Genomic DNA, 21,448 nt, shown 5'->3' with positions numbered 1-21,448 from the left:
CATGTTCGATTCTTAAGTGGAGCTCACGCAAGATCTACCCAACCGTCGCTATTCCGTATACGGCAGAGCATTATGTCTCAAATGAACTGCCTGTCAACGCATAGGGTGCTTAGATCTTCCTTTATCACCTCCATCCAAAGCTTTCTTTTGCGAAAAGGAAGCCTCTTCTAGTTTGAGTCTGGGAGCATTCTTAGGACAACTCGGACAGTATGGTCAGACAGTCTTCTCTCAACCTGACCAAAGAAGCGATGCCGGTTCTCTGTGACTACTTCAGAAGGTCGCGCAAGACGTTGATGTTTTTCACATGTCGTCCGCTGGTACACCATATCCACTTCCGAGTAAAGCTCTCGTTATGGCACACCATCGGCCAAAAATAGCCATCCATGTAGTAAAGTTTTTCCATCACAGCCAAGTTTCCGATCCGTACATCATGATAGGGCGAATTGCGGATAGGTAGACTCCCGGTTTGACTTCGTTGGCCATGGAATCGACCACATGCAATTAGTTAGTGAGTTGAGTGCTGAATTAATTTCAACGCATCTTTGCTGGAAATCTCTCTTGTAGTTGCCATCGTTTTTCATCATACAACCCAAATAACAAGCTCACCTCAGTTCAATAAGTTGTCTGTCTACGCTGAATCCCGTTGAGGGCCTCGAAAAGAACCCACATCTTCTTGTATTTGTCAGAACGTCCATAGGCTGCAGTTAATTCGGGTGCAAGGCTCACAGCATGCTGCGACTTTGCGCTGCTAGAAGCGAATATTACCACGTCGTCGGCGAACTCGAGATGGACCGAACCCTGCTAAAACGAAGGAACATTACGCAACTGTTCTTCGCATTATGTTATCAAAGGCAAAGTAGAACAGGAAGACTCCCCCTGTAGCCCCTTGTCTCACCCCAGTTTCCGAAGTTTCGAACTCCGAAGTAAGTCTAGCTGATTTTCTAACTACAGCAGTTGGTCTTCTATTCATGTACTTAGAACCGACCCACAAATATTCCTGGAATTTCTTCGGGGTGATGCGTGTGGAGATGACAGCTTCAGAATTCACAAAGAGGAGAATCGAAGCCTAGAATGAAGCATAAAAAAGGTTACTGGAGAGAGTGCGAATATGTCTGCCACTCTTCTCAAAATAGACACCTGATCAATCGTCGATGGATACGCAAAAGCTGGCTTGTTCGTCATTTGTAGTTTTCTGGGGACTTCTGTTGAGCAGATCGAAATTATCTGATCCAAAACCTCAAAAGTTACATGCAACAGTGATATTCTTTATTAATTCCCGGAATCCGAGAAGGATGGCTTCTTGTGAAGAGTAATTATGACGGCGTGTTTTCGAGAGTCAGGTACCCTTTCGTCAATCCATATTGAACGGATGATATTCGTTATCTCATGGATTTCAGAAGAAGTAAGAGATTTCGGCATTTCTGCGCTGATTTCAACGTTCTTCACTTTTTTAATACAGACCAGAACCTGCGACTCCGTTGGTGGCTCCTATCTGACCGCTGCATATATCGGTGCTTGCCGTTTTAGCAAGGTGTTGAATCATTGTTCCCCCCAGATGGGCAGGGAGATTGCCTCCCAGACACTGACTCCGTTGCCAGTGTTTAGGACAACAGAGCGAGCATTTCTTCATCTTGCCGCTATTCTGTCTTAGCTGAGTGCAAGCCTTTAAGAGGTTCTTGTCTATCCACTCCTCTTCAAACTCCTTCGCTGTTGACGTCTATACGTTCTCGCGATCACATTTCGGCTGACAAAACCACTTCAAATGAAAATTCAAATCTTCAAATGGATTTTATTTCACTTCAAAATCTTAAATCGTAAATCGTCAACTTCACTTACGTCGATGGAGAAAATGCTTACGATAATCTGTAAGCTTCCATTTTTTTGCTTGGCTAATTAAAAAATGGAGCTTCAGAATGAGTTCGGTGGCTAAAATGAGTAAAATCTCCCGATTATCAAATTTCCAACACTATCAGGATCTCCACATTTCTATAAAATTTTATACAGAAGAAATTCGCATCTCTCTTTTTCTACATTTATCTTCATTATTGTGAACTATTTCAATTTTTTACTTTATTATTATCACTCTATTTCTTTTACCTTTCCACCCTAAATACTTGAATTCCTTAACGTTTATGAATACTTACGCGGCATCCGTTATGTAGGAATGTTCATCAGACCCTTCTCCTGAGGTGAAGAACTCTTTGAAGAGAGAAAACGGGTGTTCCACGCCCAAATAATTTGTATTGTCTTCTTTGAAAAGTGTCCTTGCGCCCACACTTCAACGCTGAGCTCCTCCATGTGTACGGATCCTAAAAAATCAAAGAACAAAAGCATTATGATGGCCCTGTCTCATGCTTGCTGGGGAAATACATTTTGTGTAAATTACCATTAAAAATTAATGATCATTTTCTAATCAACGATACTAGTAAATCAATTGTCATCATTTTATTAAGTATTTATTTCGTGTTTTATTTTTAAATTGTTTATGACAGTGAAATGAAATATAAATGGAGGCATCTTGTATAAGACCGAATTCCGCTGTAACAGTAACACTTTGCCGGGATTATAACTGAACGCAGTTCTCAGAACGAATACCAGAAAACTTTCCGAAATTTTCCATGTTTTTTTCACCACAAAATTTGCAGTAATTAAGCAACTTCAGTGCTACGTAATACTGTAGAAATCGGCTGCTCTGTTCGAATGTTTTTTTTTCCAGAAATTTCGTCGATTTCCCATTTAAAATCTTCCTATTCCCAATTGCTGTTAAGCTGTCCTCCAAGTGAACTTATGTGGCTTACAAAGATGCAAGGATTCTCTTTATAAATATGTTTTGATGCTCCGAATTCAATAGGGGCTCTGGAAAAAATCCTTATTCATATTCTACGAAGATAACAACCACTCCAATCCAAAAAAGTGAGTGACATTTTTCTTCAAAATTCCATTCCACACACATATTTCCAGAAAAATGTGTATATCTCATTCCCTAATATTAGAATTTAATGGGATTTTTGGGAAGTGCAATACTATTTTTTTTATTTCACAAAATTTCTACTGTTTAAGTGACCACAGCTTTCATTTATAATTTATTATTATTATTTTATATATTATTATTTTACATATTATTTTATTCATTTACTTTTTTTATTCGATTTTCGGTCGGAAGTCTAGAAAAAAATCAAGATCAAAAATAAAAATGAAGTATAGAAATGAATAAATAAATAAAATAATGATGACAAGTAACAAATAAGAGGAATAAAAGACGAAAATTTCCAACCATTGCCTTCCTCAAAATTGAGCGGGCTTTGCTTCCCGAAAGTGACACTTTTAAGCCTTCCCGACTCTTGTTTGCTGTTAGTTTACATTCAGAAAAAAAAACTTATGCTGACTTCTCTCTTTACGTTCCGTTAGCGAGTGCTTCAAGGAAGCAAGTAAGCTCCATTCGACATCCAGTGGTAGAATGGTAGTCATTTCCTTTCTTTTTTTTTTCTCTCTCTCTCTCTGCACCGCCAAATTATGCATATTCTAGTTTTTTTTTCCTCTCTCTCTCACAAAAAGTGATTCTGATTGGAAAGAGATCCATTCAAACAGATTCAGCATCCAGCAAGAAGGACTATTTTTCCATAAAGGGATTTTATCAAAGAGTTATTCCGACATAGTGGACACGGTCAACAACGATATATTATACAGCGATAATAACCTCACGCCGCCTCACGCAATGTGGGTCCATGGTTTAAATAGAAAATTACTTACTCAATGTTCAGGATTAGCAAAAATTTCGACGACACCACGTTCTACTGTAATTAGAGAAGAAAGCCGTTTTCAAAGCCGCACTTTTTTTTCAGAAATTCGAAAAATTCCCACTGGAACAATATTAAATTTTTGAAAATTCTGGAAAAAAATGCAGCTTCGAAAACGGCTTTCTTCTCTAATTACAGTAGAACTTGGTGTCGTCGAAATTTTCGCAAATCCTGAAGCCGTTCACCGAAATTCTGGTTAACGAATATAAGGCGTGAGAAATTTTGAGAACATTAGAATTTACTTGAATTTTGCGAATAAGGTTATGTTTGCTATATTCATATTCATCCGCTATGCAACTATGAAACTTTTGCAACTTTTTTCTTCCGTAAAAACATCATTTTTTATGAATATTTTCATTGTTAATAATTTTTTTATTAGAAAAATATTTTTTGAGCTACAACCACTATTTATTCGGCAAGAGTAATGTTCTCGAAAGTTTTCATTGAAATATGTACTATGAATTGTAAACAATTGTTTATTTGAATAAAAATACGAGTAAAATGTCACTAAGAAAAAAAAAGATGGAGACTAAAATTGAAAAGGTGGATCGTTTCCCATCTATTTAGACGTTTACAAGAATAAGAATAAAAAGCCTAAAGAATAAAAATAAAAAGAATAAAAAGAGCCTAGAAGGATAAATGACATATTGTTCATCATCCATCCCCTTGGAAGCCGCCACCGCGTTCACTTCAATTCGGAATCTTTTAGGATTAGGAACAGAGTTCTTAATAGTCCACGTACACGACTTCCAACTGCCAATCGAGGTATCTGTTCAGTGTTTTTATCCTTCCAGACAACTCCGGCGCCAATTTATCGACGCCGGAGTGATGAAAGGTCTGGTTGGCAATAGGCCGGATTCGAACCTCTGACCTCGGTCGTGCAACTGCAGCGGAACCTCTTACCGACTGCTCTACGCCCGCCTTTTTAATGACGGTAAAAATTTGCAGTCACTTTCCAGTTCAGATTTAAAGATTAATTTAGACTACTAGAATCTTTTCTTTGTAAAAAAAAAATAAGTCATTTTTCTGTCTTCAATCTTTTCTACCCCGAATATGACCAACTAGGGAATTAAGGGACGAGGGCGATTTCGAATCGTCTGACGATCATGCTTTTTTTTACGCAAGGCGTCTGAAAAACAAATATATTTGAAAAATTATTAAATATAAGGCTATAATTGTGCGAATATTTTTTTCTAATTGTAATAGAACGAACATATAATCAGAAAATTACTAAATCGTTTCAAATAATAGAGTATAAGTCATCAATTTTTGTTGAATACATTGATCCGCATTGCTTGAGTCGGCCTGAGGCCGAATTTGCGCTGGCCAAGTGACCCATCTGTACGTGATGTGGCACAATTAGCCTTTTCCTGCTCCGACAATTACTCCTCCCTTAGCTCCTCCTCAAAATATTTGTTTTCATCAACCTTACCCGTCAATCCATCCACTGGCCATTTCTCTTTCTTCTGCTTTCCTTATCGGCGCTACAATCCTCGAAGTCCTAGGAAAAAGAGAAACTAAGAACTAGGAAAAATTCCGGAATTCCGCTATCAGAGTGAGTTAAAGTCCCAGAAGTAGGAAAAACTCATTCCGTTCTCACAGTGAGATAATATTCGGAAGTACCGTTTATTACTGTTTTTTACAGTTTTTTTTAATCGTTACTAAATAGATTACACTAGAATTATAGGCCTAATTAAGAACGGCGATATATGCAAAGCTCATTTTATCGGTTTTTTTTCATTTTATCATTATCTCATTTTTTAATTTTTTTTTTAATTTTTACCCAGGTGATCCAATCAATTTATTAACTCTGCGAGTTGTAGTTGACTCACTTTTGGTTCGCTCTGTTCCCCGTGAACTTCTCAGATATTCATCATTTTATCGGTTTTTTATTTTACCGTTGTTTTATTTTTAATTTTTCTCTTATTTCTACCCAGGTGATCCGACCAACTTATTAACTCTGCGGGATTCTCACCATCAATAAAAGGGGCATCGATCAGTTAAGGATTAACACTGTAAAAAAAAATAATATGAATTTTTTTGTTCATCTAGGAAATGAGGAGAAAGGCAGGGCAGCACCACAAGAAATCTTAATACATATTTCCCTTCAGGTGGGGGAAAAAATTGAAAAATTACACTTTTTGAGGAGCATCATTTAGACGAATGACGGCCTGGCATTGTGTAAACATTGCTGGAGGAGTGAGTTATAGTAATCAGATACGATGTGAATGTGGTTATTGATGGAGAAGCGGTGAGGTTGTGGTGTTTTTGTTTTTTAAAGGACCCTTTTGCCTCGAAAATGTTCATGTAATTACAGTACCCCATATCACTTTAAACGCATCACCCCACGAATATGAGGTGGTAGGGATTTCCGGTGGAGTATTTGTATTGGGGATAGTAGATCTCGTGTACTTTGTACTACGACTCCGTATAGGCATAGCCCACCTGAAACCTGCACCACCCCAGATTCGTGGTGTGATGCCTTTAAATGGGTTTAGATGGGTCCCGCGGCGCAAAAAGGCGGTACTCCAAGTGACTTCGCCAAGAAGTAGACGAAACGTTATGCGCATGAAACCTACTGTAGCATATCACCCTCGTGTACTTTTCCGCATATCTATTCCCTGCTCGCTTGCCTCATCAGGTTGGTAGCATCCTCTCTTCACAAATTGCAAGCACGAATGCAAACAGCCGCTTAAATAGTAGTTAACAGTTTATACGATATGATGTGGGACCTTATGTTTATCGCTTTGATGATGACGTCAGTGCCATTTCACGTTAGCTCATCGTTCTGCGTTAAAGGCATCACTCCACGAATCTGAGATGGTGCAGATTTCAGGTGGAGTACTCATATACGGAATGGGATATTATGAAGAGGTGAGTGATTCCGTCCATCTCCTCCTAATTGCCGGTAAAAAAAACGGGCCGAACGATACGGCTTCGAGCGTTGAGGCGCGCTATTTTCTACAACGAGTTCGATTGGAGCGCGCCAGCCTTGTGCACGCGCCGCATCTTCCGGACCGGAATTAAGAAGAAGTGGACGGAATCACCCCCATCTCCAGAATCTGCCATCCCTTATAAGAATACTCCACCTGAAATCTGCACCATCACCCCAGATTCGTGGAGTGATGCCTTTAAAGTAATTTTCTAGGACAACTCAGATAGGATTTGATGAAAAATGAGAAAACAATGCTTCGCTTCATCCGCTAGTTGAATTCGCTCTCGATTCCTGCTTTTTTTTCAGCAAATATTGGTCTTTCAGTTCATTTCTCATTTAATCCCTTACTTTTGTTGCTGAACATCAATTATTTATTTTTTTATTATTTCTCTTTTATTTTTCCTGCCTTTACGAAAGACATGATGAAATAATTTTCACGAAATTTCTAGCAGTTTTTTTTTCTATTTTTTTGCTTATCTCTTGACGATAGCGTTGAATATTTTTTTGTCTTCCATAGTACAATAAACATATGTAGAAGCATAGGATCGTAGGAAAAACCCAAGCGCCCCCTCGTTCTCAGTTATTCATCGGGAAAAATTAAAAAAAAAGGAATGGATTCAGCGTATCATTACAAACACCTACGGAATTCTGCTAATGCAAGCAGAATGTCTCTGGAAAAAGAAAACTTGTGCACTAAATCCCAAATATTTACATAGAGCGTGCGTCAAAACGTCAGAAAGAAAAAAAAAAACACGTCAAGCATTATTAAGAATAGGAAAAGCTATGACGCTTTCCTTTTGATTGGAAAATTTCTTTGGAAATTTCTTTCACGTTTGCAAGTCTTATCAGCCGTTCTTTTATATTTTTGTTATACATTTCCGTTTTTTTTTTCATTTTACTCTTACTTTTTAGCAGGAAAGAAACGATATCACAGATTTTTTTCGTTTCATTACAGACTCAGTTATGATTCAATCGATTCAGTAACTCATTTATGTGAGTATTTCTCATTATATTGTTTGTTTTTTTTTATTTTGTAAACATTACCATTTTATTTATAAGTTGATATTTTAGTTTTTTATTTATAAGTTTTTAAGTTTATAGGGAAAGCAACCGAAAAAAAAACTAAGAAATCTATCAGAAATCTCAAAAATTCGATCTGCATGGAACTAATTCTTTCTCTTGCGAATTTTCAATGCTCCCTCTTTTTGCTAGAATCAAAAACTATTCGAGATGATTATAATTTTTCCAGTTATCAGGAAAAGTTCAAGGGCGTAAAATTTAGGAAAACGAAGCCAAGATGACGTGATCTGGAAGCAGGTAAATCAGATAATTTCAAACTGAACTGCCGAATTTTGAGCACTACTATGAAATCCACCGAAAAAAAAATCCAAAACAATTGAAATTTCATGGAACATATCGCTGCGTCACAGAAAGTGATCTACACACGAAAGTTTGTCAAAATTTGATCGGTCGTTCACTGATTTTCCCGAGAGGACAACAAACTGAACATACCCAAATAGACCTCCGCATGGTAGATCAACGGGTCCACGATGGCGTTGAATTTCTATGAACGCATCGTACATCGAGTACGTGTACGTATGTATGCAGGAATATTGTTAGAGTAATTAAATTTATTTCAAATTGGATCAAATTAAATTTGTAGAAAAAAAGAAAACCTCTTCTTTTTACTTTCTTTACATTATGAATCCAGTTTTGTTTTGTTTTTTTTCTCATGTTTTTCTCAGTGAAGCGTTATAATTAGTACAAACTAATTAATAAATAATTAATCATGTAGTGCGCGCCAGTTGTTTTTTTTTATACGTGGGTGGGGAATGGTGAATAGATTTTGTTGGTTCGCTAAAGCAAACTCTCTTCATCATCATGACATCATGACAATGTATTAGCATTTTTTTTTAAAATCTGTTTTCTCGTTTGTTTGTGGAAATTTTTTGACGGAAAATGACGGAAATGGATTGCACTCGTCATTAAATTATTACGATTTTTTCGTGTGTGTGTGTGTGTGTGTGTGTGTGCGCGTGTGTGTGTGTGTGCGCGTGTGTGCGCGTGTGTGTGTGTGTGTGTGTGTGTGTGTGTGTGTGTTTACTTTTACACCGTAACCCAACACTGTTTCTGAAATGACAGTCATCGAAGTCATGTTACTGTAGGAGTAATATGGTGAAGAATAAAAATGGAGTAAATTTCGAGAAACAAAAATGTCGGATTCAGTTGCCAAATTTCCAGAGTTTTTGTATTTCTACGGTTTCATATTTTCTACTGTTAGTATATATTTATAGCAGAAAAAAAATCACTTTTTCCTCTTCTTTTCTTCCTAATTGCCCTTCCTACAATTCAAATTAAGAAATAAAAGACTTAAACTTTAATTAAACTAACTTAAATTAAGCCTAAAAAAGAAAGAAAAAATAATGAAATCAGAAAATAAGAGAAGAAAAAAATAAATCATGAAGAAAATTAAGTGAAAAGTAGTTTGGCGAGAATGGAATGAGATGGACGGATCAATCACGACTTTTACCTGGATATTATTGCTGTTCCTACTACCTGGAGCAGCTTCTGTATCTGAACATTTGCACAAGGACATCTCTTATTTACTTGTTCCTATATTTATTGATTTTTTTTTTGATTTTTTCGTTCTAACTAATAATAAGAATTATGCAACTATCAACTCATCGCACGAATTTTCAGGAAGAATCCCAAGTTTTATTCTTCTTTCGATCTTAGATACTGCACAATTTTAGGTGTTTTCGACTAAATAAATGAGTAAATAAAAATGACGAGCTTTAAACAACAATCTCTTTCTTTCCTAACTTTTTTCTACTCATAGATAAGCTTCGCATTATCTCCGCTGGCTTCCATTTACATATTCCTAGATTCTTCCTCCATAGAACTCATTTCCTAGCTGTTTGCTTGCCGTGAATGTGTTTTTTTTTACTTCTACCTTCCTTACTAAAAGAATATGACCATCCTTTTCTTTTGCTAATTTTTTCAAAATCCAGTAAATACTCGTCTTCCTTTCCCTTGTTCTCTTCATTTTGTTTTGTTGAAAATTGCACTATAACTGGTATACGGTTGTTTTTGCTCACATCGTATCGTGTTTCTATCGTAGAACAAAAATATTGTGTAACTCTTTTTGTATTTACTATCTCTATTATATTATGCACCAGGACGGGTGTGGCGCAGTTGGTTAGAGGTCCGTTGTAGCCACACGGTCGAGGGTTCGAAACCGCCCTAGTGCAAACCAAACCTTTCATTCCTCCTGGGTCGATAAATTGCTACCAGACCTGTTTGGGAGGATAAAAACACTGACTTGATCATCGGCTAGCCCCCGTAAGTCATTGTATAGGCCAACACGCGTTCCAAAACCTCAACGGTTACGAATTCCAGTAAATTGGCGCATCCTGAGTGGATTGATACGCCAGTGACTTTACTTTTATATACCAGTCTGAACGTCCGACTAAAGCTGAATATCAGATTTCTTCTAGTGCTCGCTTCGTCCCTTTCACTGATCAACAGAAATTAAATGTAGTGGCATTTTCCGAAAAATTAAACTCGTATTTTTTCTACCTACCCTTCTTTCGTTCTTCCCTTTTTGAAATTTAAGCATTCCCAAAATGATCGTGAATTGAAGTAATGATTTCATGGTCGTCTTTCTATATTCGTTAGTACTACATTTGTAGAGTAGTCGAACTTGATTTTACACTTAGATACTCCTTCGATACCGTAAAAAACTTGGAAGCATAACTCGAAACACAGGGTTTTCTTCTCTTTCCTCTCAGCAATTAACGCAGAATGATGTGCTAACGTGAAATGGCTTTAACGTCATCAGAGCGATAAACATAGCGTCCCACGTCAGATAACGTGAACTGTTAACTACTATTTAAGCAGCCGTTTGCATTCGTGCTTCGAATTTCTGGGAAAGGATGCTACCAACCTGATGAGGCAAACGTGCAAGGAATAGACAAAGTAAAAGCACACGAGGGTGATATGCAACAACAGGTTTCATGCGCACAACATTTCGTTTACTTCTTGGCGAACTCGCTAGGAGTGTTTACGCGGTGGTACCGCCTCTCTGCGCCGCGGGACCCATCTTATCCCACTTAAAGGCATTACCCCACGGATCTGAAGTGGTACTGATTTCAGGTGGAGTATTCGTATACGGGATAGTAGATTACAGAGAGAGGTGATTCCTTCTATTCCTTCCTAATTACCGTAAAAAACGGCCGGGAAGATATGGCTTCGAGCGTTCCGGCGCGCTATTTTTTACAACGGGTTCGATTGGAGCGCTCTAGTCGTTTACTTCTTGGCGAACTCGCTAGGAGTGTTTACGCGGTGGTACCGCCTCTCTGCGCCGCGGGACCCATCTTATCCCACTTAAAGACATTACCCCACGGATCTGAAGTGGTACTGATTTCAGGTGGAGTATTCGTATACGGGATAGTAGATTACAGAGAGAGGGTGATTCCTTCTATTCCTTCCTAATTACCGTAAAAAACGGCCGGGAAGATATGGCTTCGAGCGTTCCGGCGCGCTATTTTTTACAACGGGTTCGATTGGAGCGCTCTAGTCCTGTGCACGCGCCGCATCTTTCGGGCCGTTTCTTATGGGAATTGAGAAGAAATGAACGGAATCACCCTCCTCTCAATAATCTACGATCTAATCTACATATAGGAACTCTCCACCTGAAATCCGCACCAACCCAGATTCGTGGGGTGGTGACTTCAACCGCTTTATGGCGCCGGCTTATGAATCTAAAGTCGTGGGACCCTATTTCTGCTCAGTGTAGAGGTTATTTATTTATTGGCGCACCAAATTGACGAAATGGGACTTGACCCACATCATTTATGATTTCCTGGCGCTGGCGCACCACCAATTCGGCGCCGCAGGACACGTCTCACTGCGAAAGAAGAAAGAATTCTGAAGGAAATTTCGTTACACACACTCACACACACACACACAAACACACACACACACACACACACACACACACACACACACACACACACACACACACACACACACACACACACACACACACACACACACACACACACACACACACACACACACACACACACACACACACACACACACACACACACACACACACACACACACACACACACACACACACACACACACACACACACGTCAGAATAATCCCTTTATTATATAGCATGATATTGGTTGGGTGCATAATTATTGCAGCTAATTCCACGAGGTTTTTTGTCAGAAATGTGGCATTTTTTTTTTGTTTAAAAGATTTTGATTTTCAATTAATGAGAATGCAATCGAAAATTATATCCACATTCGAGATGTTATACACTACCACTACGAGAAAGATTGGAATGCCGCATTGCCATTTCGAGATCTCAACGAACTTTTTTGGCGAAGACACAGGGGAAATCAGCAGAAGCCGAGTTGAAAATTGTTTCAAGCAGTTTAAATTGATGCGATACATATCGAGAAGGGACTTTTGGCAGCCAAAGAAATGCAAACAGGAAAACATGAAAATCAGAATGTTGACCAAAGATTTCAAAGTGGAACATTCGACCATCGTTTATGGCCTTGAAAAGCACAAGAATGTATGGAAAATGGCTGGGTGGATCCTCATTTCCCGGCAGCTGCACTAAGATGAGTACAAGTTTTCACGCTTCCTGCAACGAAATGAGCAAATTCCGCCCTTGAAGAGTCTTGTCATTGGGCACGGATCATGCCTTCATTTTAAAAACATCAAAAATGAAGGTTTTACTTTTTTCCGCTTAGTGCTTTACTCGAAAAAATACCTGAATGTGTCCACTGTAAAATGCAATGTGCTGGAACAGAAACGGAATACTTCCACTGGGAAATCATCATTAAGATCGTGAAATGACTGTGCTGCATATCAATCTTTCAGGAAGTGGTAGGGAATAATATGACGAATTTTCATTAGTTGAAAAGAGCAGACTGTTTTTTCACACAAAAAAAAATCAAACAAGACGCCAATTTTTAAAAGAAAAGGAAGTGGCAGAAAAAAAAAAACCTGCAATAATTATGCACCAACCTAATACTATTTCTATTTACAAGGCCGCTATTTATTCTGCAATGTTAATACCATTTAACGCTATATAAATACGTTTCCTTCAGACGTCTGGATTAGTCTCTATAAGAGAAATATCTTTCAGTCTCTTTTTAAGACTGCAGTTAACAACAAAAAAAAATTCATTGATATTATGGTAAATCTCAACTAAATAAATTTACGAGTTAGATAAGCCACTAAAATACTAGTATATGTTTGAATTCCATCACTTTGCACAGGGACATTCCACGTTATATGATCAATAATATGACTAATCCATCCCTATTAGACGATCATCTATCTAGGCTGTTAGATCAGGATCTCATTTACAATAGATGGGATTTACTATAATATCAATGAACTTTTTTTTTTGTTAAATGCAGTCTCAAGAGAGGCTGTTGTTCACTATCCATTTTGAGTGAACGAAGGGCTCTTACCCTCTCAATGACTCGGTGACATAGGTGTTCTTTAAATTACAGCTGCAGAGCCGCACTCAGATACTTTCCTTTGCTGCAAGCAGTTTTTTTTTCTTTATTCGTTCATGTCTATAGAACCTAAAATTCCAGATCACTTTAAGGTTTCTGGCCGGTGTGTGCAGATGTGCGGATGGTTTTCTTCTTGTGAACAGTTTGCTTTCTCGTTTCACCATCTTCTTCTTGGGATGAACACCTTGGAAACTATATCCTTCTTAAAGGTGTCATTATCCCTTGTGATTCGTTATTGATTATTTCGCGAGACCTTCAAGAGGAATCGAGGTCAGCAGACAACCAGTTAAGCTTGTGGACCCGTTCTGTTATTTGAGTTGAGTGCTCAAAAACGACGGAAGCTACGACACAGAAATTGAGCAAAAGATACGGTAAGGCCACTACTGCGCTGAACTCCTTAACAAAGTTCCTGTGGTCAATCCCCATCGCCAGCTAAGTCAGGCTGTGAGTCTACCTACCCGCAGTTCGCTCTATCATGATGTACGGATCTCATACTACGGCAGCCCAGTCTACGGTGATGGAGAACCTCGACTGCATGGAAGAAAGCTGTTTAGACGGATGCTTTGCTAATTTTGGTCACTGATGTGCCATAACGAAGAAGTTTACTTAAAAGTGGACATGGTGTACCGGCGGTTGATACGAGAAAACATTGACATCTTGCCCACCCTCGGAAGTAGACTATAAAAATCGTCTTCGTTTTCTTGGTCACGTTATAAGGACACCATCGGAGACCAGATTCCTTTGTCCAAGTTTCGTTGAAGTTGCTCCAAGATCCAGACTGAAGGAGGCCACCTGGACGAAAGTTCCGGAAGAAAGAAAGGAAATGGTAATGATATACGTGATATGGATGGGCAGTTCGGGCGAGAAGTAACATTTAGCAGAATGTGGAACAGCGACGAATGACCATATCATTCGCCCGCAGTTTAAAGGCATCACCCTAAGAATCTGAGGTGGTATGGATTTCAGGTGGAGTATACGGGATCGTAGATTGTGGAGAGAAGGGTGATCCCGTCCATTTCTTCCTAATTTTCGTAAAAAAACGGCCCGGAAGATACGGCTTCGAGCGTTCCGGCGCGCTATTTTCTGCAAGGAGTTCGATTGGAGCGCGCCATCCTTGTGCACGCGCCGCATCTTTCGGGCCGCTTTTTACGGCAATTAGGAGGAAATGGGCGGAATCACCCCCCTCTCCATAATCTACGATCCTGTATACGAATACTCCACCTGAAATCCGTGCCACCTCAGATTCGCAGGGTGATGCGGGGTTAAGCTAAGTAAATCAAGATAGTGAGATAAATTTTAAGATAAGAGCTCATGTACTGCAGGAGGTTCGGCTGCGACCATAATGTCGATGTCTCGATTCTGCCCCAGTGACAAATACCCCCTTCATCCCTTCGGGGTCAATAAACCGGTAACAGGCGTGTCGGGGAGGATAAAAATACTGATTTGGCACATCGTCTCGCCCTCGCAAGTCATTGTGAGGCTGCACATGCGTGAAATGCATTCCTATAGGGATTGACTGATGCCAGACTCTTTAACCTTTTAATAATACGTAGAATAACGCTACTACTTTGAACGTAAAAGACCGTAATCATAGTTATTTCCGTTTTTCCCCTTTTCATTTCCCGTTGTTGAAAGTTTGTCGCGTAAAGTATAGCCTTTGAGGATTTCAATTATATGATATCATGGTAAGACGCTGAGTGAAGCCTTACGCGTGCGCATAATAATTTGAAAATCCAACTTCTAATCCTAAGTAGTAGCGAAGAAAATCCAAGGATCTACTCTGTTTTTCTTATTTCACTATGAACCTACGGACCGCTATAGATTTCAACGAAATATATTTCGTTACATTAAATCATAGCTCTGATGAGATTTTATTATGAAGGTTGTTTTTAAACAAACTCTTATCTATTTAAGCTCCTAATTTTTTCTTTCTGTGTGCGCTCCCAACTCCTTTTGCATACGGTAATTTCTCCTTAAAGTGTGTATCTGTACTACTCGATGGGCTCTGCATCAGGGACCGCCCACCCGGTGTTTGTTCCTCTTTGTGGGCGTGGCTAATGAGTACTGAGTTACATGCACATTCTTAGATTCTCATACATTTAAACACTACTTGAAGTAGTGATAACACAGATTCCCCTCTAATTTCACCAATTTTTTTTCCTTTTTTCCATTTCTACTTATAACTTATCCTCCGACAACCTGTCTTTTTCCGGGAATTTCTTCAGCTTGGAATTTTCTCTCGATCAAGAGGAACGAACCTGATCTCTGTGTATTTAAATTCAGGCAAAAAGAAGAGCCCTCATAAGAAGTGAAGGAGCCAACTATGCGCTATTTCCACAAATAAATTAAAAAAATAGTAAATAATAAATAATAAATAAATATTCTCCGTTCATTATTTCGAATAAAAAGTCCGTAAAGTCGTTGAACACTCAAGATGGTTGCAGAAGTCATGAGAAAACGGTGCATAATTTCTTCAAAACTGAAAAAAGTGTTTTTTTTTTGAACTCTAATCTACAAATATATCGATTAATTCCGATTTCCGATTGGGAATCGGATCCAACGCTAAGTCTTTCATTTCGTTTCTTTTTACCGTTTTTCTCTATTGTTTCTCTAAATTTATTCTCCAAATTAGGAAATTCTCAAGTTTTTCTTTGTTGTTCCTTTGTGTGCAGTGTGCTCGTCAGTCAATCTAATGGAGGTGCACTTAACTCAGAGATTTTCTGTAGATATCTCGAAAACTTGGTTATCCATAAATATGACCACGAGGGATAGTTGCAGGGGATCTGAAGATTTTCTAAAATTTAGAAGTTTTGCAACCTAGAAATTGTTTTACCTTATTATCCATCAGCTAGAAATTCTGTTTGTTTCTGGAATGACGAATAATCTTAAAAGGACCACAAGGCTTGTCTAAGCAATATTCTACGGAAAAATTCATATCTTTTTTTTAAATTGAAATACGTCTTCTTTCGCATTGTCTGCTGTTATTTGTGGAAAGTGAAGCCCCTTACTGTAGCCCTCTGATGACGGTCAGATGAGATTCATTGATGAATAAAGCAATGAACCTCTAAGAATGTAATAAATGTAGTAATTTTACTCTGATCACTCGTTTTTCTTTTTTTCTGTCTTGGCTACTTCATAATCCCATGTTCTAAGTCTAAGCAAACTAAGGAATCTAAGGATTTTCAGCTCAGCTCAGTATAACTGATTGGCGAAACGATCAACCGATCGATGAACAACGTACCGTGTTCAGCTTGTCAAGGATAAATACATTATCGCAGAACATCTCGCATCATCTTCTTTTTTCCTCATTTTTTTATTTTTTTTCCTATTTTCCTACATCTTTGTTTCAAAAGAAGTTGTGTGCATAGTCCTTTCCTTTTTTATCGAATTATTGCAGTAATAATGACAATTAATTATGGTATATGTATATATATAATTCTAATTATAATATATTAATCAATTACCATCACAGTAATTCCTAACAAGAAATCAATAACAACAATTAAAACTTCAACAATGATTTACTTTTAATTATTATTTTACTATTAATTTGCTTATTTTAGTAATACATTTAATTTTGTAGGGCGAATGCGGCCCAATCGGTTAGAGGCCCGCTGTAGCCACACGATTGAGGGTTCGAAACCGCCCTAGTGCAAACCAAGCCTTTCATCCCTCCGGGGGTCAATAAATTGGTACCAGACTTGTCTGGGAGGATAGAAACACTGACTTGACACATCAGCTGCCCCCCTCCCCTCACAAGTCCTTGTATAGGCAACATGCGTTCCAAAACCTCAACGATTACGAATTCCAGTGAAACGCGTTGGCGCATCCCAAATAGATTGATACGCCGGTAACTTTATCCCTTATACTTTTTTAACCTTGTATAATTTATTTTACTTATTTAAGGAAGGAAAAATCTGAAAAAAGAGAAAATTTACAATCACTTCTCTTACAAATTAACAGTTTTCAACAGTTGATCGTAAAATTTTAAAACACAACATTCACTTTTCATACATACTTTTTCTCTTTTTCGTCTTGTTTTTATTTGTTTTTTTTTTCTGAATTCTTTTATCCTATGGAAAAGCCGCCTTCTTCGTGTTAATATTGTCGAAATACGCCGATCCAAAGAAAAATATCCTGCCATAAATCAGAAACGGTTTAGGTATGTCACGAACGAGTTTCGTCATTATTGTTGCCTTCATCTGCTTGGTGCTGATCGCTCACGTTCAAAGTAGAAATCTTGCTATGGTGAGTTTATCCATAATTATCACTGAAAATCTTCCGTTCGTCCTCTGATCAAATTTTTGTAGCCGTATATTTTCAAAAAAGTAACGAATAAAACGATTTGTGAGCGAAATTTTCGAAATTTACCACTGCAGGAATCACATCCGTACATACTTTTTAATATATCGTTTCATTCTCTTCCGCAAAATACTTGATCTGAAAACTTTCTGATTTCTAGCAAGTCTAAAAAATAGCGTTAAAATTAGAAACTTAGAAACCCTGGTATGTTTTTTTTTACGCTGCATCCCTGAAATGTGATAGAAACCATGGTTCATTCTATTTTTACCCTTATTTATATCCGTTTTTCTCTATTTCTTGTCTTTCTAAAAAAAAAACTCTGATAGCGCAGATCCCACACCGAAAGGGTAGGTCAAAACGTCGACGCGTAGGATGTAATATTATGAGTTTTTTTTTCGCCTTTTTTTTTGCTATTACGGTTACTATTACATGCGTCTGGATTTTTCTGCAATTTTCCCGCTTAATTTAGGAACAGGTAATTATTAGATTAATTGTATCTATCGAAAATGCAGAATCAAACAATGCAGGTAGGTATTCCTGGAAACAGGCCATTTTGGAATCAATTTTCCCTGGATCTTGTTTGGGGATCAATTGTTCTTTCCGAACGATGACGTGTTCCCACTGTCCTGTTATTTTTGCTGCGACATCGTTCCGCATGAATAAGAGGTTTCTAAAACGGCTCTACATTCCCACAAACCATTCATCCCTCAGGAAAAAGCAGGAGAAACTCAGTGGTTATGCTTCGCTCTCTTATTCTTCTTCATTCTAGGACGTAATTCCATTTTAAAAATACCGCCAAACGATTTATGCATGGTTTTCCGATTTGGCAGACCCGTACGAATGTAAGCTTCTAAGCACCAAACAAATCTCTAAAACAAAACACAAAAAAACACAACAAACTCTCTAAAACACAACAAACCATTATTGTTTTTTTTAGCTCGTTAAAATCATTTTTCATAACTCTTGACGATTACAAGAAATTTATTGTCGAACTCTGTGAAAAATCACTTATTCTCCCTTTGAACACTGGATGATTCAAACAAACAAACAAGCAAACAAACAAAACGCTGGTCGACTCACGTAAACTTACGTCAATTCACCAAAAACACTCGCACACGCCGGCAGACATTTTCACCAAAATATCATCTTAATAGTAAGATCTATCTTTGTATCTCTCTCCAAGGATTAATTCTGCTTTAAAAATATAAAATGATGACGGCAACCTCTTATTTTTTTGTGTTTTCACCTCTTTCCTTAAATACAACAAAAAAAGCGATGTTCTGCTCTCGAACACATTAACTTGTTTTCACTTAAAGGCAGCATACCACGAATCTGAGGTGGTGCGGATTTCAGGTGGAGTATCCGTATACGGGGTCGTGGATTATGGAGACGGGGGTAGTTCCGCTCATTTCTCCCTGCATCACTGCAAACGGCAGCCTCCAGAATGCTGAATGTTTTGCACGACGCCATCTATTGCAACGCTCCACCCCCTTGCGCCGCCTCCGCCCTGCGATTCGTCGAAAATCAATTCGGACTGCCCCGATTGGCGGAAAGGGACGCTACGCGTGCAAGGGAGTCGCGCTGCAATAGAAGGCATCGTACAAAACAGCATTTAGGGGTCGGCTCCCTGCAGTGATTCAGGGAGAGATGAGCGGAACCACCTAGCTCTCCGTAATCTGCGACCACGTGTACGGATACTCCATCTGAAATTCGTAACACCCCAAATTCGTGGTATGCCGCCTTTAACACATGTAGATTGACGTGACGTTTCTTTAAAAAAAAGAAAGGAGGAGGACGAGGAGAACAAGTTCGAGGAAATGTTATGAATTGCTCTTCCCGTTCCATTATTTTTAATCGGAAAATTCTAGACCGGTGGCGTATCCAGCCTGTTCAACTCACCGTTTCGTGTGATCGGGAAACGAAGCCAATTGTATGGATATTACAGGTGAATTAATCCCACTTTTATTTTTTTTCTAAAACGTCAATAGAGCCAAGTAACTCTAATATAAGGCCTAACGTACATGAAGGACCCGTTCCCATGGTCCAAATAATCGTCTTTCAGTTAACCTCAAGTAAAAAGTAGCTTTTTCAGATTTTAAAATCACGTGGATTAGAACCAATCGTGGCGAGTAAATAGTAGTAATTAGCTATAAGTAAAAAGTATCTGGAAATATTACTAGTAGTATAAATATAGATTATGATATAAATAAGTAAGAATATATTCATAAGCTGCCTAATTCCGGACTTCACACTTTTTGTGGTGTTCGCTCCACTCTCCTTCACTGATCAGTGAAAATTAATAATAGTAGCATTTTCCATGAAAGTAGAATTTCGTTTTTCTAACAACGCTATCTTTTTTATATATAAATGTAGATGGAAGATTTTATAGTCTTCTTTCTAAACTCATCAATTAAATAAAAATTAATAGTAGTGGCATTTTCTGTAAAATTAGAATTGTTTGTTTTTCTAACAATGCTTTTTTCGTTGTTCTTTTTATAATGTTAGGAGAAAGATTTCATAGTTTTCTTCCTAACCCTGTCAGTTCTACATTTGGAGAACATTCAAGGTTCAAATTCGAAAACTCCTTCGGTACCAATATGATACAGATACAATTTGAAAGCATTGCTAGAAGTATGGGTTTTCCTCCTGTTTTCCCCCAAAATTAATCACAGAATGACGTTTGCGCATAAAATGACGTGAACGACACCATCGTACTGATGAAGATAACGTTCCATGGCAGATCAAGCGAACTTTTAGCTACTATTTAAAGGCATCACTCCACGAATCTGAGGTGGTACGGATTTCAGGTGGAGTATTCGTATACGGGATCGTAGACTATGGAGAGAAGGGTGATTCGTCCATTTCTTCCTAATTGCTGCAAAAAGTGGCCCGGATGATGCTGCTTCGGGCGTTCTGGCGCACTATTTTCTACAATGAGCTCGTCTGGAGCGCGCCAGCCTTGTGCAGCGCCGCATCTTCAGGGCCGTTTTTTACGGCAATTAGGAAGAAATGGACGGAATCACCACCTGTTTTACCGCATTTCGACCCCAGCGCACCAATCTGACGCTGTGGGACTCGCCACAACTTTTTTTATAGTTTTGTGGTGTCGGCGCACCAATTCGACGCCGTGGGACCCGTTTCCCTCCTTTTTTTGAAATTTCGTGACACACTATGTCCTAGCATCCCTCGGTTAAAATATCCCCTCACTCCAATTTTTCAGCCAGCTCGAAACAAAGGAATTTTTCTGCTTAATTTGAAGCTAAAATGCCGTCAACCTTCGCAAAATCTTCAATAATTCGTAATTTTCTGGATTTTACAAAAAGATTTTGGAACGTTCTGGAAAAAGCAACTTCTTCACTAACATAGTACAATGATTTCATAGAGCATTGCTAACAATTAGAGAAACGTCGGTATGGTCCCAGTCTCGTCCCATTCTCTTCAAATCCAAACGAACTTAATTTATACTTTTAATTATTCTTGAATTTCCAGACTAATTCATACTTCTCCGAATATTTTACAATTTTTTCTTCTTTTCAGGCAAGGCAATCTCGACTTTCCTCAGGTTCCACTTGCAATCGATCAATTCGACTACTGACAAGAATCATAACTTAGACTTGAGGTTGTAACTTGTGTAAGAATTGTGATCTTAGAAAGTGAAAGTAATCTGGAAGAAGCAATAAACATGAGTGAAACTGTCCATACCTAATAAAGTGACCTAATTCACATATAAGATCTCATTTTTTCGACTGGTAAATTCCCAGGAATTATATGATCTACCCACGATGTCATAGAGAAAATTCTACCGCTTTACTTAAACGTTTATTTCGTTGTTTACAAGTATTCTGGTCAAGTTTTTAGT

At 38.3% G+C, this 21,448-nt stretch overlaps 2 protein-coding genes across 3 annotated transcripts; one reads left to right on the top strand and one right to left on the bottom strand.

The window, feature by feature from the left end:
* Window positions 1–612: 612 nt before the first annotated feature.
* Window positions 613–1,419, bottom strand: RB195_016798 (uncharacterized protein; the record flags this gene model as incomplete). 2 transcript variants are annotated; one of them, XM_064183504.1, is made up of 4 exons in its annotated part: window positions 613–801; window positions 896–1,066; window positions 1,138–1,236; window positions 1,345–1,419. In XM_064183504.1, 4 exons carry the CDS (start codon window positions 1,417–1,419, stop codon window positions 613–615), a joined length of 534 nt encoding a protein of 177 aa, XP_064039385.1. The 2 variants fall into 2 exon arrangements, with proteins under 2 accessions (XP_064039385.1, XP_064039386.1); XM_064183505.1 differs by lacking the exon at window positions 1,345–1,419 and having other exon boundaries at window positions 1,138–1,182.
* A 16,032-nt stretch (window positions 1,420–17,451) lies between these two features.
* RB195_016797 (uncharacterized protein) lies at window positions 17,452–21,184 on the top strand (the record flags this gene model as incomplete). Its single annotated transcript, XM_013444859.1, has 3 exons — window positions 17,452–17,535; window positions 19,458–19,534; window positions 21,127–21,184. 3 exons carry the CDS (start codon window positions 17,452–17,454, stop codon window positions 21,182–21,184), a joined length of 219 nt encoding a protein of 72 aa, XP_013300313.1.
* Between the last annotated feature and the right edge of the window lie 264 nt (window positions 21,185–21,448).

This window comes from Necator americanus, chromosome II (assembly GCF_031761385.1).
Source record: "Necator americanus strain Aroian chromosome II, whole genome shotgun sequence".
Lineage (NCBI taxonomy): Eukaryota > Metazoa > Nematoda > Chromadorea > Rhabditida > Ancylostomatidae > Necator > Necator americanus.
Note: the sequence above shows the minus strand (reverse complement) of the source record. Positions and strands in the feature narration are given on the sequence as shown.